This window comes from Watersipora subatra, chromosome 10 (assembly GCF_963576615.1).
Source record: "Watersipora subatra chromosome 10, tzWatSuba1.1, whole genome shotgun sequence".
Taxonomy (NCBI): Eukaryota; Metazoa; Bryozoa; class Gymnolaemata; order Cheilostomatida; family Watersiporidae; genus Watersipora; species Watersipora subatra.
The window spans coordinates 25074069-25099206 of NC_088717.1; the positions used below are offsets into that span (position 1 = coordinate 25074069).

Here is a 25138-nt window from a genome sequence, read left to right on the forward strand (position 1 = left end):
CCTTTTCAACATAGAAAGGACTGATGAATCGCCCTTTTCAAGGTTCATCGACTAATGAACCATAAAAGCGACAGTTCATCAGTCGTAGATGAACAATCGTTTTCATCTACGGCTGATGCAGACAGCCTCGCCACCTCCTTGTAATGAATGAAACAAAAAAGCTCCAAGCATATTGTACACAGATATTTGTAATTTATAAAAAACAATATGTTATTGAAAAATCAATCTAAGAAGAGTCTAACCTTTTCACACAGCAACATATAAAATCAACTCACTTTATGATAATTGACATTTTATGCCTCTTTTTGCTATGATCTGACTAAAGGTGCGTGCACCCAGAATCAGGGAGCCCTGATCTAAACCCAGTAACGATACTACAGAAATAAGAAAGAAATCGAAGTATTTCAAATAAATTTTGACAATTTATTACATATTTTGTATAAAATAGAAGAAAAATAGAGCTCTACCTAATGGATAAGTTAAACCTAGGCTAAATCTAGCAAGACATCAAGTGAACAGAAGCATATTACCGATGGTGTGCTACAAAGGGTGAGGTAGGTGCTACTTTACATATCGGCGGCATAGAACTAGAAAACATGCGATTCGTAGAGTATACGAAAATAAAAGATTTACTCTCTACAGCCTAAACATCAAGCAAAATCTAGTTTAGTCCAGGTGGCTGACTGAAACCCTCAGTCATAGAATAGTTAATAGACATAACAGAATCTATGGGTAATATAAATGCTGGGTAGAACACAGAGATGATTATCAGCTAACAATACTGATGATAGGATTGGCAATGCCGAGTATTCCATATGAGCCAAAATCAATCAGACAGAGAACATTGAAAGGGATAAGCAGAAATTCACAGCCAAATATTCACAGAACACTCCGGAAAATCACCGGAATAAAGGTAAGGGCTAAAAAATGCACAATAGCTGCTGGCTAAATTTGATTGATTTAACGATTGGTTAGTAAAGTTAGCCAATCACAGCATACTGCATCAAACGATCACAAATTACGGTACAAACGCATCATCATAAATAAAATTGTGCCGATGAAATTGAAAATGTCATGTAAAGTTGTCTACTCTTGCATTTTCTACTTCGAAAGCATTTTTAATTAGATGCTGTTGACAGTGTGCATTTTGACACCTCGCCGAAGCTAACATCTATGACTTGTCACAAACCAGAAACTACCAACATTGTTGCTCATTTCGGCATCAAATTGTCAGCTCTTAAAGTCCTACCAACTCATGAGATTGTATGCTGTCAGCATAGTGATTATGGTCCGCCATGCTAGTGAGGAGTTAGTCTAGCATACAAACTTAAAGCTAATCATGACTCAGAAATTACTCCATAGGACTTTCTTCGTTCGCATTGACTAGAATGTATAGAATGTGCAGCCGTAGACACTCCGCATGTGTCATACGTACGGTGCGTCAGATGTAGGGCGTGTCAGATGTAGGGCGTGTCAGATGTATGGGGTGTCAGATGTATGGGGTGTCAGATGTAGGGTGCGTCAGATGTAGGGTGCGTCAGATGTACGGCGCGTCAGATGTAGGGCGTGTCAGATGTATGGGGTGTCAGATGTATGGGGTGTAAGATGTAAGACGCGTCAAATGTAGGGCGCGTCAAATGTAGGGCGCGTCAGATGTAGGGCGTGTCAGATGTAAGGCGTGTCAGATGTGGGGCGTATCAGATGTAGGGCGTGACAGATGTAGGGCATGTCAGATGTAGGGCGTGTAAGATATATAGCGCGTCAGATGTAGGGTGCGTCCGATGTAGGGTGCGTCAGATGTAGGACCTGTCAGATGTATGGCGTGTCAGATGTAAGGCGTGTCAGATGTAAGGCGTGTCAGATGTAAGGCGCGTCAGATGTATTGTGCGTCAGATGTATGACGTGTCAGATGTACGGCGTGTCAGATGTAGGGCGTGTCAGATGTAGGGCGTGTAAGATGTAGGGCGTGTCATATGTAGGCGTGTCAGATGTAGGGCGCGTCAGATGTAGGGCGTGTCAGATGTAGGGCACAAGTGATTAAGACTTTGAAACGCAGGAGAGGCAGCATGTGGAATGAGTTTGAATGCGTGAGAGGCTATGATTCTATAGATTATGTTCTAAGGAATTGGAAGCACAGGCATAATAAATAATGGGTGAAGCTAAGCAAGCCCTTACAAAAGATAATCATACAACTTTGCAAGTTGATAGCAATTAGAACTCTGTCCCCAAGTCATTACTCTCCGCACGTTTTGAAAGGATATTAAGAATTTGTTGGAACTTTGATTTACGTTGAGAGCGCTGAGCCAGAGCCCCGCTGTGCCCAAACAATAGCCTTAGATGTAGCTCGACCTTGAACAAGTCTCTGAGATCGGGGCGAAGTGTAAAGTACCTGAGCACTGCTAGTCCCTTGCGACTGTAGTCCGAGGTCTGACTGGCCATCAACCTACAAAAATCAGAGCTTCAGTCTAGAGCAAAACAAACAGGAAATACTTCAACTAAATATCCAATGCAACACTGGAGTTGTGTATTCATGTAGGAATTACGTGTTCATTTAAAGAATTTAAGGCGCCATGACTTGTGAGTCATGCAGCTAGCATTTTTTTGTCTAAATTTTTTTCCAGCTATTTTAATAAATCCCACTTTGTACTTGTGTGTCTGTCTGTTAGTCCACATGAATGCTACGCGTTTCTACATTTTATGGCCAATTCCATCCAAATTTCACACGCATATGCTCCATGCCACTAAAACATTCGGTTTCAATACTTAGCCTGATTCGTGAGAACCAGCCTCTTAAACATCCGCCTGCAGACTATCTGATCGACAATAAAAGAAACCCAGGGCATCGCCGGGCATACCGCCAGTTTTCATGAGCATTGCGTAGGACTGATGGTAGCGTTCTCTGCAAAGGTAACGGCTGCATGGCGATTGATTAAGCTGGTCCATATGAAAAGTGTCAGCAGTTGCTGCTACTAGCATCTGCGCATAAACTAGAAGCGCACTTCTTGTACGTCATTCATTGGCTCCTAAGCAAGGGTAGAATCATACATGATTTGCTAGCTGGTGATACTCATATTCAAAAAAGTGATATAAACTATCGCAGTCAAAGATATACATATTTAAAGTTCTTAGAAGTTAATGAAGAGGGTTGCAGCTGGTCAGCCATCGTTACTTTGGACTACTCGGACTCTACTCAGCTACTCTGAACCAGATTTGTCCAGGTCCAGCTACAGTTACTTAATACCAAAGAGACTACAATGTATAGTATAATTATACAGCTAACTTGAAATTGTGTTTCGCATAATTGTTCCAAAATACCTGGCGAGGTCAAGGTGAGCTAATGATATGACAGGATCATCAATCTCCTCATTATTGTTGCCATCAAGCAGCTCACAGATGGGAGTTATGTAAGGAATGCTGACGTTGTCAAGGGCCAGACTACTAGCTGATTCCGTCAACTCCTACCAAATTACAAAATCATATTGACTTCAATGAACAAAACAAACACGAGTATTAACTACAAGTACAGTAAGTCGTCCCCTTACGACCTATGCGACATACATCCAACCGGTTTTACGACCAATGTGGGAAGGCCAGGCAGCTAAAGGCGAGGCGTAGCGCAAGCCGAAACTGGTTTTTTATGTGCAATCGACGAGGGGTTATGAGCATCGATCAATCGTAAGCTGATTCAGATTACCGCAATGACGCTATCAAATAATATGCTACAAAACTGCAAATGTATAAGTTATATAATAATAATCTTATCAAATGCTACAAATATACCTTCAAGAACAAATGACATAAACAAACCATATTTATATTACATTCAGGAACAAAAATTAACTTTTTAAAACAAAAATTAACATTTTTAAAATGATATTAACACTGTTTGCTCGACCAGTTACGTTCTGACTGTTGCTCTTGTTTGGAACCATTTCATATTCTTCTGGCTGTTCAATACCCTCCACAGTGTCTTCCGACCGCAACTCCTCGCGTCTCACCCTAACTCCTTGCATTTATTGCGCAAATAAAGAGAAATCATGTGTAATCAAAACAGTTCAAAATTTAAGCCTCAAATACGTAGTAACACAGATTCCATCGTAAACGCAAAAACTCTTTTCACATACATCGAAGTATCAAGACTGTGTTAAAAAAGAAACTACTACTAGCCTGATAGGCCTACAGTTATTAATTATTTATATGGTTTTGCATTCAAAGTTTTAAGTAACACTATATAAAATCGATTTGCGTCTAAATCATCTTACGACTGGCCGGAACCAAAGGCGACCGTAAGTCGATGATGACCTGTATGACCTTACGACTCCCATACTCACTATGTTTCCATGACACGCACGATGCGCAAATTTGAGCCAATCCATAAGTTAACCGCATCATGGAAACAGCATAAATCCGCAAGCTAGGTGAGTTTTGAGTGCAAAACTTTCTTGAATCTATTATGCTTGTGAATAATGGAAACAGCACTTGCGAATGATACGAATTAAAATACTGCGCCAGCTATTCAATTTTAAACATTGTCAATGATACGTTTTCTTGATCGAGTTTCACGTATTTGCGTTGCTAACACGTGTGTCGCTAATTATCAACTTATAGCGTACAATTCCTTAACTTTTTTCGACAAGGCGCCGGAGTTGATTCGCATCATGTGAATATCCATAAAAAACACTTCATTCGCACAGTGAAGCAACCTGCGCACAACTCCAAATTCGAATGATGCGCTTCATGTTTGTCATGGAAACATATAGTGACTATCATCCCCTTGAAATGAATGATTTTATTCAGCCTACCGGTATAGTAATGGTTGATAGCTTATTTGTGAATTGAATCTAAAGCCTCTTCTGATTCGACAATTTGTAACTCCATCCACAATACATGTAAAGGACAGCCTTTTATATTGGACTAACCCTTATATTTAACTTAGTTAATTTATGCCTTAACGAAGCTAACAATGCTGAGTCAATGCGTGTGAGTGGTGCAGTGAAACTATTTGGCTGGGGTGCGTTTTCGTTGTTGCGATGTGTCCGGTCACGGGGCGGTATCGGCCGATAGTTTTAGTGCCGTTTTCTCAGTTAGTCATGCAGAACGGCTTAGGATTACCTACGCTTTTCATCTAGTGCAGATCAGTTGGTCACACCGGTCTCTGTAGTTTGGTTGAGTTAAAATACTGTGTATTGGACAACTATACCACTCTATTCTTAAGTACAAGGTATTTACCATTTAATATTTATCCAATTTTTGATTTTGTCGTTTTTCTTTTAACCAACTTGAATTATTTGTGTATTAATATTTCTTAAACTCTGTTTTCTTTATTAGTTAGAAACCACTACGGCGAGACAACTCATACATGATTATAAACTAACATAAACCTAGCCGTACCAGAACATTAAAGGGCAAAAGGTAATTACTAATCATTTTTTTATAAACGTATTTCTTATCACATTCTTGCTGATTTTACGTATTTTACTCTTAACATTACGACTTTTATTTTAGCTTTCACGGTGCATACCGAGAACTGGCACGCATAATAAAATAACCTATTCAACCTCAAAGAATTGTGTCTAGTCCTATTGCACCTGTAGACGCACACCCTTAGACATAACCTGGTAAAGCTACAATACAAAACAATCCACATTAGTCAAGAATTTAACCGAGCTCAACATTTTGGTTGGTAACATTTTACACCAATTTTTACATACGAGTTCCATCAGTTTCCTGAAAGTTTGTGTGGACCAGACACATGATTCCTGAAGGGAGACTAGAGACATGTATAAGGTCAACCTTGTTATAATAGTGTACTATCTACTTGCTGAACATTCCAATCAAATGATTTTAAAAGTATTGAATTATACAAGCTTTCACACCATGACTACTCGCTAGAGTTGTGTTTCCTCTGAGAGAGCTGGAATGACTACTAGCCTGTTTACATTTTAAATCTGTTTTTACAAAGACTTTCCACCAAACCAACTCAAACTCCGACTACAAAATAGGTTAACTCTTTTAGCCAATGAAATAGAACATTAATATCCATTCCATTTGCTTGTACTTTCTGCACTACTAACATTGCGGCATATGTGGGTCAACTCCATATTGTACTTCATCAATTACAGCCATCGAATATGGACAAATATGATATGCAGTCTATCACCGGTCTTACATCAGCGACTGGGACCTAGACATTTTTTCACCTGTTTTTCACTTTATACCAAATAGACTTTGTTGGCATGGAAGCAAATGAAATAAATTGTCCCGGTGTAAATGCATCTTTAGTTTGATAGAATTGTCTGTCCTTGTTCTTATAATAATTACAAAGAGAAGACATTTCCAAATTTCATAGATGCCTATAAATATAGAGATTTGGCTCTATACTCACAGCCAGTTCATCAAAATACTACCCGCTTTTGCTAAGAACTTATTCATTGAGTAACCAAAAAGCTGGTAGTAAATTTGCCTATCAACCCCTGAAGTAAGCTAATGATATTTTACAAGGTGGATGATGCAGTGTATTTAGTAAGACCTAGTAAGTGATTTCAACTAGCTGATACTACACTCAGGGCAGTATCCACCTGTTTGAAAATGGTACTGCGAGGAGAGTCCAAGAGGGGTACCGAGCGCCCTCTTGGTGAGGGAGGGAAGGGGGGTCCGATGGTTCTCCCCCGGGAAAATCTTTAGTGTAACTAGTCAAAATGGTGCAAATGTAGCACACTTGACATTATAATCCAGTTTTCTAAATATAAAACTGTTTGAGATTGTCTTTAACAACGCTTATTAAAAATATGTGAATGAGAACTGCTAAATGGGTTGGCCATACCTAGCATGAGGTAGAATTATCACCGGATACAACGCTGAATGGTGTAGGAGACGAGTAGTCTCCTTTGAAATAATTTCATTAAATAATATTGTAAAGTTAAAAAGTAAAATTAATAGAGCACCATGTTAAAAATAATGCACTTATACTATAGTCTATAATACTGAGCAAGTAGTAGTAGATTTAAGTTTGAGCTATGCATGTCACATGCATAGCTCAAACTTAAATTTATTTCTATGAACAAAATATTTTGTACATAAGCATTCATTTACATATCTACTAGTACAAAAAATACAACCATGTACAATTGTCTCTGTATGAAATCCTAGGAAACATTCTTTTCGGTAGAGTCCAACGCTATAACGTTGCCGTGCGAGCTACCATAACGATCGTTTTTCTCTGTATATTCCAAGTATAAGTCTAAAAATTTTACATCACTTCCATCATCTGAATTATTGTTATTCTAAAATCACTTACAATCGGAGATCAAATAATATTTTATTTTACCGTTTTGAAAGTTGAGCCGATGTTGACTGGTATTTCCAGCTTTTATTCGTTTCCAAGGAGGCGCCATTTCTTTAGCACAAAGCAACGCCTATCAGATAATCGTTTCATATCTTAATTTATCGACTAATATCTTGTTGATGATATTTAAAACTTACTAGCATTCATATCCTTTGTTTAACGTTACGAGACAGTAGCTTTATAAACGTCTACCGAAAGCGACATAAATGCCGTTTCCCCACGCAACTGATAAACAACATTATGGTCATTTACCCAGCCAAATTGTTAAAATCAAGCAAAAGTGACGTGAATTCCGGGATTTTGAGCCTCAAAAAATGGTACTGCCATGGCAGTAGCTGCAGTATAGGAGGATACGGCCCTGACTACACTACCTTGTACGATGTAAGCAACTTGGTCTTCCATTGGTTGAGAAGAACAGGCTCACAGCGTTCTAGAATATTCCAAGTCATTTTCAACCGGTCGACCTGAAAGGAAAGACAAAAACCGCATTAGTTCTCTCTGCACTGCTGCTATCTAGAGTGGCCATATGTATATATAAGGTAGGATATCACAGATAAAAACAACCACATTAAACTATAACTGACTCGAACAGCTTTCATGGTTTTTTTAGGCAAATCAGACATGCCGATTCCGATTTTGTACTGAAAATAAGCCGGTCCACTAACTTTCAAGTCATGAAGGTTTTTTTACAGCGTTTCAAAAACATCTCGAAAACAACACAACTAACACAACAAGCTCCACCCATAAATACATGACGTCTGCTAGCTTTTTAGGAACGGCAGTTGGGGATTTTAGTCCGATTTATAATGACAGAGATGTGTGTCTTAAAACCCATTATTATCTAAATTCAGTCTTCAAAATAACCTAAATCTTTTTTGAAAGGTAGATAAGCTATTTAACATCGCTCGTAGCTTGTTACTGGATGTTTAATAGGCTGAACGCCAAGAAAAAGGAGCTCAAAATATCGTGATTTCATCACAAACTAGCGTTGTTATCACGCATTTTTAAGCTCAATTTTCTCGGCGTTCAATTTTTGTCTATTTTAATCTTCAAATATCTTGACAATGAGATCGCCCAAAAACAACAAACAAACATAGTATCAACCGATAGATAAAAATCAATACTTTCTGTTAAAATCAACTAAAATTTGACGCAATCACATTTTTAAAGCTGAACTTACACACAAAATTTTAGTACATTTATCAGAAAGTCTCTGTGAGTATTGTCTGAAAGTATTTGGGATCGCTTTTGATTTTTGAGATAATCAGAGTGCCACAATGTTTTAAGATTAAAATCGACAAAACTTTATCCCAGTTAAACCGCTCAGATTCAAGAAAGTGCCCTTTATGTCTATAATTGCAAAGAGACAGACAGACTAGAGACGTGTAATGCTGTGCTGATCCTTGAACACAATAGCCGATATCAAATATTGCAACGATAAAAACTAGCGACATCGTTTTGCACATATTTTCCTTCTGAGCATTTCAACGGCGATCAAATTTGTGGAATTTAATCTTGAATTATAGTCTACTTTATTAATCTATTTTATAGATAAACTTTGCCTATATGTGTAGACTATTAGTTGAAAGAATCTTGCAGATAGAAAAATGTCGATGCTTATGACTGAATCTAGTGAAACTGCGTAAGCTTATCGTTGAGAAGCATAATACAACATTGATTGCAATCATGCTAAAAACAGAAACTACTAAAGAGATACATATGCAAAACATATCTTCTATTAAATATAAAATATAGATAATAAGTATCATATTGCTGAAAAGAAATGCAAATAGGGAATTAACAGTCTTCTTTTAACAGCCTTTGATAGCATATTGTTTAAATAGAAAAAATTTTTTTTTAATAACAATATAATACATTGTCATAAAGCTAATGTAGGTTGTCTTTACAAACAACACATAATATTATTTATTATATCTTAGTATATACAATATAGTAGGCCTATTATAGTAGTGTATAAATAGTATTTACAACATAAAATAATGTCGAGAACACAACAAATTATGTTTGTAATAATTAAAGTTGATTGAATTTGCGTTTTTACATGAACTTTTATAAATCTGTATCGTGCATGTATCTGTACATGTATCTGTACATGTATCGTGCATGTATCTGTACATGTATATAGACTGTATCGTGCATGTATCTGTACATGTATATAGACTGTATCGTGCATGTATCTGTACATGTATATAGACTGTATCGTGCATGTATCTGTACATGTATATAGACTGTATCGTGCATGTATCTGTACATGTATATAGACTGTATCGTGCATGTATCTGTACATGTATATAGACTGTATCATGCATGTATCTGTACATGTATATAGACTGTATCGTGCATGTATCTGTACCATGTATATAGACTGATAAATTTTCATAGGAAAGTCTATCATATATTCCTTCAACCCAAACTCTTATAAATTTCTGTTATACTGTTAGCAGAACTGAAAGTCTGATAACAGAGCTGCAATGTGAAACGGCTTTAATAAGCATCGGCAATTACATATTTGGCTTCCATAACAGTGGTGTTAACATGTAACAGGATGTTGGTACAAGCATATCTAAGAGTGAAGCTGTCTTTAGTTGATATCCTAAGGACTAGTATTTTTCCATCTAATATCGTGATCTTAATTATAATTACGTATAATTAAAATATAATATTTATTTATTTAGTCAATTCTGGTATTACCTAGCGACTTCCGAAGTTGAAAAGTTGAAGTTAAGAGCAGCGCTGGAACTGCTTCCAATATCTTTTGCTCAGATTTGCAAAAACCTTTTACAGCAAAACAAGTTGATGGAAAACCATAATGAGTAACTTTAAGACATTCTCCTTCCCCAACTGAGTTTGCGCGAGTTGAAAGCGAAACCCCAAACTATCCCAACATGCACAGAGATTTAACACAAAGGTAAAGCACATTAGCGAAATATTTCTAAATTGGCATTTTTTGTCAATCGTAGAATGCAGAATATTCGCTGACAATATTCCCAGAGATTAAAGCGAGTAAAGAACCTAAAATAATACTTGTTGAGTTTTTTAAACTTCCTAATAATGAGCTATGCCAGATAAAGTATTAAGCAACCGGAACATTCTCCAATGTTTTTTTTTTAATTCCAGAAGTTCCCTTTTCAAATATTTGCATTTTTGCATTCTGGATTACGGAATGTTCTAGGTCAGAATGCTACTCTGGCACATCTGTATGTATATAGTGCGACTCGATTCATAAATTACTCCATACAATGAGCTTCAAATTAATATTAAATAAACAGAATGCATAGAAACAACATCACTGTTAACAATATGTCAAGCACCACAGAGATAAGATTCCTGACTTCTATCAGGATATAGGACCAACCGGGAAGGCAAGCAGGCCGTGCATGATAGCTGCAAAGCTAAACATGTTGCCATGTGACCTGAGAAGTTCTCGGGCTATTAATATCCAATGCTTGACCATCTGTGAACGCTCCATCAAATCGTCAGTGCAAGCGAGGATAGTAACGGACACGATGAAGGACATACAGCAGTGCCTGTAACAATTCAATTTGCTTCAAGGTGCGACAGCAAAAGTCTAGCAACCTGTCAAGGCGACTATAGGAAGAGCTTGTTTAATACATCTGCTTATGGGAACAGCATTTGAAGCCTATAGTGTATGCGCGTTTTAACAGTAGCAACACTTTTTCATATTCAAAAAATCTATAAAACCTTGTATATTATTGAACATCGCCAACTGTAATTATTTTTTAAAATAATACTACTCAGCCTATGCATTAAAGTTTCCTTCTGTCGTGTACTGTAAACAACTTGGGTCTATAGTTTCTTTTCCTAATACAGTGAAAACTCGACCTACCACCTCTTTTTTGACATACGACATGAAATTTTAGCAAAATTTGTTTTATATATGCTAAGTAAGTTTTAGCGAACAACAAGCAAGATTTTTTATAACGCAAGTATTGTAAACAAACACCTAGAGAATGGTGAAAACTCTAAACAAAAATAGTAAAAATATATAAATTAATTCAAACTATATATATCATTTCCCTCATTCACTATAACTCTGAATCTATACATCACCCAACCAGAACTTCAGTTCACCTACTTGTAAAGTAGAAAACCAACAAAAACCTTATTTTTTATGGTAGGTTCACTCGTTTATCTATCGATATATGTAAATCAAACTGTTTGTTGGTTTGTTGGTTTATTTGTATGTCCATTTACAGCGATAAAATATGCATGGTTGCAGCGCTTGCTAGCATTAGGAACAAAAACCTGCTTCACACTGGAAATGAACACTGAAACACCAGATCTGCGGACAAGCGCGCTAATCACTACGCTGCCATCTTGCCATAAACTATACTATACCTAGGTGAATGCCCGGCGCTGGTAATAGAAGTCTTTGCACAGAAAAATTATTTTTATTTAACGTATAACAACAGTTACAGTTCTAATTTTCAAACTTCATACCATGAGAAAAGGGTTTTGTGCAGTTTAATTAAGAGAGAAAATAAAAACGACTGTAAAGGTTTGGTCAAATGTCGACAAGATAGGAATAATAACCAAACAAATTCAACTGTGTCATGTAGGACTCCAGTCCTTTCAGTAACTATTGACATCTAATAACCCCTTAATAGAGGTACCGTGACCAATATTACCTCTCGATAGCGGCCTCTCGAAAGTGTTGACCTTGAGGTAAAGTCATTGCTTCTATTCCACTAAAGATACCAGCACCAAGGCTATGTGTTTTTATGACCTTGAGAAGGTGAAGGTCGAGATAGGTGATGTGCTGGGAGATGAGCTGGTGATTGACCTAAAATGCATGAAGAACAGTGCAGAGATTGACAAGTATAAGTACTTTTGACATAAACAGAAAGGGTCTGACAGGTGCGTGACACAGAGAAGCAGCACCCAGATAAATGCGATTTTATTACCACTATTACATGGGCTACTCAGAAATGTGCCAAAGAACAAATTACCGCCAGACTCGGAATTCGTGAAACTTTATACGGGAATACCCCGTGATGGGCAGGGACTGTCCAATACAATCTTTACATTGATAAGAGCAGCCTCCACAGGTGGAGATTGGGAAACCAATTGCATCATACGAAATTCAAAGTCGTGACATTCAACCTAGTAGCCCAACCTTCCAGCACCTGCGCCCATCGACTGCTCTCCGACATTCCAGAATAATTGTGCACATAGCTATTCTTTGTGCTTTATCGGCACACCTGATGATCTTTCACAGCACACTAGACTGCTAAGGTGTTAGTAATAAAACTATCCACAAAGCGAAAGCACTAGAGAGACTTTTGCCTGCATTAAAAGTCAAGCAGCCCGGTTATTATCAGTTTGTTACACGTTGTGCAATGGTGCAAGTTCTCACACAATTAACATTTTAAACATTTCATCCCGAGTTTGAGAATGAAGTTTATGTTAAGTACTGCTCGAGTCTCAATTACTACTCACTAAAACCAGGCCCGTATTCCTGGGGCGGCTGGCCGGCTGAGCCGCCCCAACTTTTTAGAAAAACAGTTAAACTCGGATAACTCGCCCTCAAATAAAATGTAAAAATTAATTTTATCTCGAACAATTGGTTAATTCGAACGGATTTGTTTTATTTGGTCCGTTCCCACGCAATGATTAATTGCTTTAGATAACTCGACCTCAACATCATTTACTCAAACAGTTATTTGCCCAATGGCTGCCAAGACGGCTGTTATCACTTTAGAACATCACTTTATTCCAAGCCATAGAGATAAACATCAACTTTTAGTAGTTCTTAGGCGTCATTATTATCATCATCGGCTCAATATTCTTGTTAACGATTTTTATAAAGGTTTGCAAAAGGTCAAGTTTTACCAAACATCTGCTTGGCAATGGCCCATCGAAAGCGTAGAAACTTTCGGATGGACTTAAAGTGAAATCGGCAAAATTGATCTTTGTTAAAACGCTCAAAAGAAAAAGATGTTATTTTTCTGAGCGTTGTAACTGCGGTCAAGTGTAGCCTATTTTAATCTGAAAACGTCCTGGCAGTCCCATCACCTAAAACAAACAAATCTCAAATAATAGAATATTTACACTTTCTGATAAAAATTTTTAAAACTACATGATAGGCCCAGTTGAGGCCCTACATGAAAGAAACCTGTTGGGGGACTTACATCGCCCCCCTCCAAACCCCCAGATGTGTATAACTAGTCGCCTAACATTTGCCGCCCCAACTTGCAACCAGGGAATACAGGCCTGACTAAAATGAAACTACTAGTTATAACATCATACTAGTAGGTTGCACGGAGCTCAGTACTCCTCTGGGCTACACACAAACTCTCAGTACTCCTCTGGGCTACACACAAACTCTCAGTACTCCTCTGGGCTACACACAAACTCTCAGTACTCCTCTGGGCTACACACAAACTCTCAGTACTCCTCTGGGCTACACACAAACTCTCAGTACTCCTCTGGGCTACACACAAACTCTCAGTACTCCTCTGGGCTACACACAAACTCTCAGTACTCCTCTGGGCTACACACAAACATATGTGCTAAACTCTCAGTACTCCTCTGGGTTACACACAAACATATGTACTCAACTCTTGAATTGAGCTAGATTTTCATACCTGGCTCAACTTGACAGTAACAATTACGTCGAGCCTGAATTAAGTTTCAACTGAAGGATCTTGAACTTACAGTTGGATGACAGAATCTTTGCTAAGTTATTTAATGTTATTCCTGTTATGTTATGGTACAACTGGTACATGTAACTAACAAATCATATTTTTGTAATTATGAAATTATAAATTTTCTGTATTTTTTTTATGCTTTGCCCATAATAGACAATTTGTGTTGTAACACGCAGTCTTAGATTGGAATCTACAAAAGTAAACGTACGGCACTATACCAAGTACAGATGAATTTTAGAGCTGATAGAGATGGCAGTTTAACATACGATCAACTCCCGACCAATCTAACAGATTCAGATGAGGTCAGAGTTGACTACCTGATTACAGCTAGAATACAAAGCTTAAAAGATTTTTTGAAAATTGGTATATTTCTACCAAAAAACTTATTTTGAAAGTTTTGAAAAAGTTATACAAAAAGCCTATTTTTTAGAGCCAATGTCAATTGTGATCTCAAACAAAGAGAGTTCTTTATGAAGCAGTGATCAGTATAGACACCCATAGATATACCTTCAAAAATTTGCTACATTAGGATATAATAACCCTACATGTAAAATAAATTATATTTTACCTGCAATAAAACTTCCTTCATCCTGTACATGCAGTCTGGGTCAAGAGCTTTATTCTGATTGGTCAATAGCTCAGATTTAAAATTTCCTGCGTCGATGTAATTATGAGGAATAATTGGAATCACAAACTGGTGAATTTCTCTGACTGCGGGTGCAGGAACGTCGTAGTCCTCTCCACCGCCACCCCCTACAATCGTTAAATAATAGTAAAAAATGTCTTCACTAACCATCAGTGGAAAATTTTTTTATAAGCATCGAATCTTAAAGGATCTTTGAAAAAAAAAAAATTCTCTCTGACACTAGTGACTTAAACAAAGGCAGTGAATATACTGAAGCGCTGCTATATGATATAATCATATATGCGAGTATAATCGCTTTTAAACCTTTTATGCTGAAATTTAGAATGAAAAAGGGAGCATTATAATTGGGTAATTACGGTATATTAATGTATCTTATAATAAAGAAGTCACTAAATGCATTGTAACTTTTATTTCAGAGAGCCATCTTCCAGCTTTGTCATTTTAATCTATAATTAATTTATTTTTGAAGATCAGAATTCCTCATTTAAAATGATTCACAACAAACAAGAGCTCTCCCAACAATGTATTGTACTGTATAGCAATAATACTAAAACAACTTCACTGATTTTCTATCACAGAACACACATGCACCACACAAACTAGAACTGTCCTTCATGGCGTCTGTATAAATATACCAAAACAGAGTCGTCCGCTCATGACAGAAAAACTATTTTTTTTTCAGGATTTGTTTGAGATTTGTAACATACTGCAGAGTTGCAGGTAACATTGTATTTGTTCAGTAAGGATGTTTTAGATTGTTTTAAACAACAAAACATTTGAAATCTCATAACCCGACATAGCCAACGCATTATGGCTAGAGATGTGCGCATACATGCAACAAATAACTCCTCTCGATAATCTCATTTATCCAACTACAGTTATTATTGTGGTTAATAAAATATTATAATAAATATACCAAATAAAGTAAACTCAAAGTGCTACCGTTATCAATTAATATACATACATATTAATAATTAACATTAATATTACAAATAAATTTATTTATTATTAAGTTCTGCGGTGATTCCACTCTATAGCTGATACAGTCTATGTAAATTAACGAAACAAGTAATCCACTCGGCAACTGCAGTTTATTCAGCTAATCTACAGTTAATCCATCATACAATTAATCTATAGTACATTTAGTTTTAACTGCAGCTAATCCACACTATAGTTAATCAATTCTACGGTGAATTAACACTACCGTTACACTAATCTATAGTTAATGCTAATAAGATGATGCAGAAAGTTAAAATATTTCATTAAGTGAAAAGTCAAAATGCAAATGTAAAATCCTATTGAAAAATAACTTGTGCCTCTACCTCTGTCACTCTGTGCTGCCGTATTAGAACTTTCCAGATCTGACTGAGGCTTTGATTGACCAACAGAAAGTTTGCTCTCCGAGTTTGATGGATCACCTGTTGAAAATGTTCGAAAAGTTAAAAATTTCTGGCGATAACATACAAGACATGTCATTTAACATATTAATACATGTATAGGATAATATCTCCCATGAGTGAGGAAGACAGTTAACATAACCGAGTCTGTTCACTCTTTCTCGGTTGTTAAAAAACTACCAACTTTACCGTAAACCACCAGAAATGTAGCACTAACTGGTTGGAGCTGGGAGCTTACCTTGACAGCCGGTCAGAATAGCAGTCTAAACAGTAGTGAGTCTATTTATTTTTTGCAAGTCCAAGAAAGTACAAATAACGTGTGTCTGTATTCCGAGTGCACCAGCTGTTCACCAAGAGCTGCAGTAGCATACCCACTAGTCACGAGTAGGCGGATCTGATATCCAAATACTGAACACATTACGAGTTTTCCAAAACACTGAACTAGTCAGTTGCAATACGCATATGAAAAATTATATTTGTGCTAGCTTACCGCAAATCTAGCATTTTTCTTAGACATTTGCAATATTTACAGTGGCATGCGAAATAAACTAAACTCTGTTGGAAAATTAAAATTCTCATTTACAACATTGTTACTTATTGTGAATTTAGTCAATAACAATAAATTATATATTAAATTAATCCTCATTTTGTCCTGATTTAAATTAGTTAAACCAAAAAGCTGTAAAATAATGTTATTCAACGTTTATGTAAGCTAAAATCTGAATATTTAATTTTTAAATGTTTGAAGATAACAATCTGTACAGGTATGTTTGAAGATAACAATCTGTACAGGTATGTTTGAAGATAACAATCTGTACAGGTATGTTTGAAGATAACAATCTGTACAGGTATGTTTGAAGATAACAATCTGTACAGGTATGTTTGAAGATAACAATCTGTACAGGTATGTTTGAAGATAACAATCTGTACAGGTATGTTTGAAGATAACAATCTGTACAAGTATGTTTGAAGATAAAAATCTGTACAGGTATGTTTGAATATAACAATCTGTACAGGTATGCTTGAATATAACAATCTGTACAGGTATGTTTGAATATAACAATCTGTACAGGTATGTTTGAAGATAACAATCTGTACAGGTATGTTTGAATATAACAATCTGTACAGGTATGTTTGAAGATAACAATCTGTACAGGTATGTTTGAAGATAACAATCTGTACAGGTATGTTTGAAGATAACAATCTGTACAGATATGTTTGAAGATAACAATCTGTACAGGTATGTTTGAAGATAACAATCTGTACAGGTATGTTTGAAGATAACAATCTGTACAGGTATGTTTGAAGATAAAAATCTGTGCAGATATGTTTGATGATAACAATCTGTACAGGTATGTTTGAAAACAACAACCTGTACAGGTATGTTTGAAGACAACAATCTGTACAGGTATGCTTGAAGATAACAATCTGTACAGGTATGATAACACCACATACAACTTTATTTGCTTATTTCAAGTCATGTACATGTATACGACTTGAAATAATAAAATTATTCTGTATGCATTTGCTCAAACATCCACATACATATGAATTAAATTGTCCTGCTTCATATATTAAAGTCCTTTTATGATCAAATATTCCAGTAAAAATGCCTTTTAATTTATTTGGAAAACCCAAAATCCACCGATAAGCCTTTAATAATAAACTCTGCAGGTAACTCTGCAGGTAATTACACAGCAATGAAGCAAACAAGCTACTGCAGTATGCACAATTTTTAAGAGCGATGCAGATGTGTCAAATTTTTTAATTAGGAAACAACCAATAAGAAGAGGGTTTTCCTGTTCCCATACCTTAAACACAGGTGAAAAAAGTGTAAAACAGGCAATGGATAGCAGGGATATGGATGCATGAGATATGGATACTTGTAGGAGCCAGTAACAAGCACCGAGAAATGACTGGATGAAGTGATACAAGCAAGTAGTACCACTCAAACCACTAGCATATACCTGGCATTCGTTTCACTTCATCATAGTCGGAGTAATCCGCTCCGTCATCATATAAAGCTTGGTTTCTTATTGCGACTACACGGTGAGCGGATGTATTGTTACGGGTGACTTTTAACTCCCCTGACCTGTGTGGGAGCTGACCCGAGGCTAGCCGGTTGAGCTCTCCTTCTGAACCTAAAACATCATTGATCAAAAATACTTGACAGCCCATGCCCCGGTCACTACCTCAGGTACTTCACAGACAGTGTAGTATGTCTCTCATACATACAATAAGAGAGTATACTAACAGAGGCGTGCACAAAGAGTTGAACTTGTTACCCTCAGATATTTTCTACAGGGGCATTTCTATAGCAATAATATTGGGTTAATAGCTTCAACAAGAATTTAATATAACGATAACCTAGTCTATGGTACATCACAACTGAAGATATGTATTCGTGTGTTGTACTACACACATAGTCTATGTGTATGGACTACACACATGGTCTATGTGTATGGACTACACACATGGTCTATGGTATATCACACCTGTATAAATGTATGAGAGTGTATGAGAGTGTTGTGTTACACTTACGAGCCCGGTTGTTCAAACTTGAAGCTGGAACAGTTAAAGACACAGTGGAAGGCTTGTGATTAGACTTCCCGGTTTCATTACTAGCAGTAGACCGGGGTTTATTAGTATTAAGCTGCGGAACGCTGCCAACCCTCCCTAATGTTCGATCTGCAATCAAACAATCACACTAAATTGTATACAGAACGAATTTCTAGGACAGACATTTCTAGACCAGCCAGTACAAATTTTTAAGGTGTGTAGGAAAAATGTGAGAACAATTGTTATATTTGCAACTTGTACACCAATGATAATGCTAATAGTTCCATAGTTTAATAAGAAATTGTCTCCACCATGTCATCTGTGCGTAACTATGAGGCTAAGATACAATAAATAATGATGTACAGAAGAAGGCAGTTAAAATGGCAATAGACAAAGGACTTCTGAAAATGTAGGTCCTAGAAAACAAAGTTGTAACACGTCTCCATCAAAGTCCAGTTAAAAGAAGAACTACAATTACAGCACAGGTCACAGTGGGAAGGACACCCTCTGTAATCATCAGCGATGTTAGACTTATAATTGAACATAGCCAGCGACAATCGTTACATAGAAACAGATAAAAAATTTCCCGACAATAGTGCTATATGTTATTCTAGCTTGTCTGTTTCACAATGTTTCAGGATTTTGTAAAATGTGATGATATTCAAAAATACTGCGTACACGCTGGCAGCAAAAGGTAACCTACAGTGATGTGCGGAATCAGCTGGACCTTTGTTGGAAAATTAATATTCTCATTTATAACATTGTTACTCGACATGAATTTAGTCAATAGCCATAAATTGTATATTAAATTAACCCTCATTCTGTCCTGATTTTAAATAGTTAAACCAAACAGATGTAAAATGATCTTTTACAATGATTATGTACCGTACTTTTCAGACTATAAACTGCACCTCTATATAGGCCACACCTGCTTTATTTTCCAAAAAACGATAATAAAACAATACATAGGCCGCATCTTTTATAGGCCGTAGAACGCAAGACGGTGTTTTTTAACGCGGCAGCAACTTTGTTGTTTAAAACAGAACAGTGCCTAACGGCACAGTTTCATATTAACTGACGCTTTTTAACCTAGTGTCTAACGGAACAGTACGTTAGGCATTGTTTCGTATTTTCTTTCACCACTAGAGGTGCACTAACCGGAGATTCTGGTAAATGCGCACTAGCGATGAAAGAAAAAGCCACAGAATAGCCGCACCTTTATATAAGCCGCATGGCTCAAATCATCAGAAAAAAGTAATGGCTAATAGTCTGAAAAGTACGGTAGTGTAAATTCAGAACATTTCATATTTAATGGTTGAAGAAATAACAATCTGTACAGATATGATCACACAAGATACTTTTGTACTTGCTTATTTCAAGTCATATAAATGTATAAGATTTAAAAGACAATCGAGATTTAGACTAGGTATTCTGATGAAGGACAGAAGACAACGATTTTGATTTTGCTGGCGCATCTGATGCCAATAGATCAATCAAAGATGCCATACCTTGTGTCTTTCGGGTGACGGACAGTGGAGAAACTGAGAAGCCTGGGCTTGATGAAGTAGTTTGATATATGTTTCCATCTACAGAAAGACGCTGTGATACACAAAAGACACGAATCCGAATTGTTTTAGCCCGAATCGAGGCAAGCTACTCATAACGACATGCAACACTCTAGTAATGTTAATCATATGAACAGCATGGGCGTAATATACATCCTTTTGACATCGACCACAACAAAACTTCATTGGCACGCTTTGGATCACAGTTCTTAGAGAGACAAGGTTTTAGCGACATCTCGGCACCATGAATCATCCAATAGCAGTAGAATCGTGTGACCCTAGTGATCAAAGTTACCTGTGAGTATCTGCACACACTGAGCTCAGCAGCCATCCACCAAATAAGCATGAACATAAACACAAATTTGAGACACAATGGTTAGCTGCACGCTCTGATTCTAAGAATGGGTTTAATTAACTCCATCACTCAAATATCATCCATGTCCATGGCATACTGCTCCCTGACATCACCATTCGGAGCTGAATGGCTTTGAAATAATTCCACAAATCTTTGTCAAGTAAAAAATTGTGAATTGTGGACTGTGAACTTAAAAACCAAAAACTCAAAATATGGACATTGTTCAAATACAAATAAAAAACTATCAGCCTTAAATCTAAAAATGTGTGTCAAATCGAAGTGAACAAGGTACCACATCAAATCAAAAATTTCTAATCTAACTTAATGGAAAAAACTTGCTTTTTGCTATGACAACAAAACAACATTAAATAAATATATTATTGAATACATAAAAATACATTAAACAGTGATGCTACCATTAAAATTTGGTCGTCTGTATTTGATATGCAGTTAGCCTCCATATATAAATACTCAGTTCTACCAAACACTTACATCCACATTAAGTACGTACATATTTTTATGAACATCTAGCAGCAGCTTTCAACACAGGAAGAACCTAGAAAAGCAAATTCAAAGAATCTAGTCACGGTATCTTTCAAAGATCTCTGAGCGGTACTTTAAAAACTTTTATACAAGGAAAGAGACTTGTAAGCGAGTACTATTAAACAAGAGAAGACAATTAGCAAATTTACTGACCTAAAGAAGGGGAATTGGAAGGAGTCTGCAGGGAGGGTTCTGTAAGTGATACCCGTCTAACCACAGGAGTCTTTATCTTGGCACCGGATGCTGCCGTTATTTCTAGACTGAAACAGCATTTTTGTGGTCAGAGAGAACAACACAAACAAAGCTTCTGCTGCATCAACGGTAAATCCTTCTTTGGCTGATACAGAGAGACTAGCAGAAGTCAGCGAATAGAACTAATGCAAATATCGGCTCTAGGTTTCCTTCATAAGCCATGCTCTGTTATGCTTTCAAGAATCGCCCTGCATAGCATTTCTTGATACACAGAAACACGGACTGCAAAAACTCGACAATGTGAAAGAAGTTCAGATTCTAAACATGCTTATTATTTTTATTACTAGTACCCTGGTATTATTAGCAGTCCGTGCCGTGAGAGATCATCAGCTGTGTCTATAGAGTGCAGATAATAAGTATGTGCACAATAAATCTAATGATTTGTGCAGGTGGTAGTATGCCAGGAGGCAAAGCTACATGTCACGAGTTCAAATCCCGTACAATGCAACCTTTTTTCACAACCCCTGAGCATGGCTTCAGACAGACAGACATACAAGGCTCTTATTGTAATAAATATTAATCATTATTTGAATATTAATTAAATATTTGAAAAAGCGGTTTAGTTAAAGGATCTAAACTGAATGGAACTGACAACCTTTAGAGATATCCACTGTCACAAGTGATATCTGGCTAGAATAAGGACTACACGTGATCAATTTTACTGTGACCAGTCATATTAGTTTGTGTAATAATAAACCAGTTAGCTATGAGTAATTCAAAAATAAATAAACACAAAAAACTGAAGACTTCTGAACTCTTACTAATAACTGGTACCCTGGAGGTGCGCCATGTGATGTTGTCACGTGTAATAAGTATTTGTACAATAATTCCGTAATGCAGGAAGGTAGTTGAATGGAGCAGATTGTAACGCGTCTGGCTGTTAAGCCGAATGTACGAGTTCAAATCCCGTGGGATGTGATATTTTTTCCAACATCCAACCATGACTTCAGACAAACAGACCCAACTCTTATTATAGTAAGGAATGACAAGAACATAAATTGGTGAAGCATTTAACAATAAGCAGTGAGAAGCAGCCAGAAAAGCTTATTGACCATACTTGACACGAGGTGAACAATTTATAGGCTAGTAGCCCACTACGGTGTCAGTACAAGAACCCACTAAAATTTATGGCCTCCAACTACATGGAAACCTCGTCATCAGATTTTATTTATTTCAACTGCCCTACAAATTTTTCATCCTGATTCAAACTGTACCTCAACTTATATTTAGCTAGAAATTCCACTGTCATACAGCCCATGACCAAAGTGATATTGGGAAAAAAGAAAGGGTACTGATGGTTGAGAAATGCAATATTAGCAGTCAAATGGCACTGCAGTGCAATAGGATAACTGCAATGGTAGCTGTAATATACTGGGTGTGGGTGTTATTATATACAACAGCAATAATGAAAGGAAAAGATTATATGTTTATATCTCTCCCCCTGCAATAGGAGAAATGCAATATTGGCCAATATTAGAAGTAAAATGCACTGATATTATTAGAATAACCATTATTATTAATATAGTAATAATATAAAACCAATGCACAATTTTGTTTACATTTCAAAACGTCATAGCTAACAATATCAAGAAGTGATATTTATATAGATTTTTAGAAAATATATTTAAAAAAATGTTTGGTCATGACAAACAGCAATAATGAAAAGGAAAAGATTATATGTTTATATCTCTCCCCCTGTGATAGGAGAAATGCAATATTAGAAGTCAAATGCACTGATATTATTAGAATAACCAATATTATTAATATGGCAATACAGTAATAATAGAAAACCAATGCACAATTTTGTTTACATTTAAAAATGTCATTGCTAACAATATCAAGAAGTATCAAGAAGAATATCCAAACTTATAATTAAATATCGTAATAATCTCATAATCGTTAGAAAAAAATATCATCGTCATTTCCTTTACTTACACTGCGTTGGACATCAGTTAGAATACCAAAGTACTCAAATGTGTCTAAAATGTCAGTTACTTTGAAATCGGCAAAAATGAAACGATTTCTGTACTCCCACATTAATTACAGAAACCTTTGGCAATTCGACAATGCTATAGACTGGTGGAATGTGCACGTTATTTTTTGGTGAAATGCGCACGACTTAATCGTTCTATTCTCTGTTGCTCGGCATTTCAATTTCCGGTCTTAAATTTGATAAAAATGAGGCTTAGCAAGTTTTAATAACGATTTTCGTCCAAATAAATCTGTCTATTTGTGTATAATCCGATCAGATGGGTAAGTTTTAATGTAATGTCGACGGTTTACAAAGACTTGATAACACATTTAAATAGGCTTATATGTGTTTTGTATCGTTATTATACTTTAACGACTCTACAAAACGATGGTTAAATTTGTTGATGAAATTTTGAGACAAGGGTTCGTCTCATGGTTGATGAACAATTTTCGAGAGTTGTGTGCCCATGTGCATTTATCATAAATCTCCCAACCAATCGCTTTGCTCGTGTTTGGTCGTGGGATAAAACTAGTGGCAAATTTTATTTAATTCGATTTTCTTAGCCTTAAAAGTTATTGCTGCAGTTTTTTCTAGTTACAGTAAACACCCCTATAACTTATATCTCCTATAACGTAAATTACAGCTAATGTAAACAAATCATGTAAAGTTTTTACTTCCTACTACATAAAAAATTCAATGCAGAGTAAAGAGCCAAGTCAGACGAGTTCTCAAATTTGATTTGAACGTTAATATATCTATTATATATACAGCTTTATACTATTATATACATGACTTTTGCAACAATATAGTTTGTCGTGATAAATCGTCAGATGTGCTGACAAAACAGAGAATAGGGTAGCTGCGCATCGTTAATAAATACAAAGGTGATCGATCAGTGCAGGTCGTTGGTCCATCAATCCGAATGTCACGAGTTGGAACATCGTTGAAAATTCTCTTTTATTCTAACCTTGACCCTTGGATACAGATAGACCATGAACAGGTAGAACCACTTTTTTGTAAAATATTTTGTTTTGCGTCGTTGTTGACACATATAATACTTGTCATTAGTTTTTCTTTGCAGAGTACACTTTGTCGTTTAGAAAAATAAGCAAATCGTAAATGAACGTAGAAGATGTGCGCTTCCATCAAGTTATTGTAGAATTTCCATCTATAAAACCAGTGAAATTGATCATAAAAAAGAGAAAAGTTGTCGATGCAAACCAATAATGTTGCAGTTACGGTATGGCCGACAAATTAAAAAAATTAAGTCAAGTTATTCCTTTTTGTATGCTCAAAGGGGTGAGTTTAGAAAGATCTTGAAACGGGTTAGACAAGTTACATGTACTTTACTGTTCTAATAATGTAAAATCCCTATAGTGTAAACGTTACTGGAACAGATTATTTACGTTATAGGAGCGTCTACTGTATTACTATTCACAGTGGATCACTAAGATTACTATAAACACTGTCTCTGCTTCCTAAACTCTCTCGCCACCGTAAGCCAATGTATCGGCTCATCAATAGGGTTTCACTTTTCTTTTCATTACATGGCCCACACATTAAATAGACCAATCAAATTTTATTCTCCAATGAAACAACCTTGTTGCCAATCCCGTGCAACCAATTGAAAATCTTTTGGCTCAACAATTCCATTTCTATTTGTTTGTCGAAACGGGAAAACCAGATCGTTATCGTCATGGCAATAAGAAACACACCGCAATCGTTCGAGGCAAAGAAAGCGTCCAAAATTTTGCGAGAGTGCGATTCACTAAACCATTTAATACTTATCTTGTAGAGAATTTTGTTCGGAAT

At 36.4% G+C, this 25138-nt stretch overlaps 1 protein-coding gene across 1 annotated transcript in view; it reads right to left on the reverse strand.

Moving 5' to 3' along the window:
* Nucleotides 1–464: 464 nt before the first annotated feature.
* The window catches only part of LOC137405972 (SH2 domain-containing protein 3C-like), a 34033-nt gene continuing 9359 nt past the window's right edge, over nt 465–25138 (reverse strand). The window contains exons 5-15 of the mRNA XM_068092460.1: nt 21256–21362; nt 20148–20225; nt 18622–18768; nt 18048–18221; nt 16006–16101; nt 14606–14790; nt 12016–12170; nt 10722–10893; nt 7717–7809; nt 3316–3458; nt 465–2443 (exon numbers count right to left, since the gene is read on the reverse strand). Coding sequence (XP_067948561.1) covers nt 2212–2443; nt 3316–3458; nt 7717–7809; nt 10722–10893; nt 12016–12170; nt 14606–14790; nt 16006–16101; nt 18048–18221; nt 18622–18768; nt 20148–20225; nt 21256–21362 — 1582 coding nt within the window. The 3' untranslated portion in view covers nt 465–2211. The remainder of the gene's footprint in view (nt 2444–3315; nt 3459–7716; nt 7810–10721; nt 10894–12015; nt 12171–14605; nt 14791–16005; nt 16102–18047; nt 18222–18621; nt 18769–20147; nt 20226–21255; nt 21363–25138) is intronic.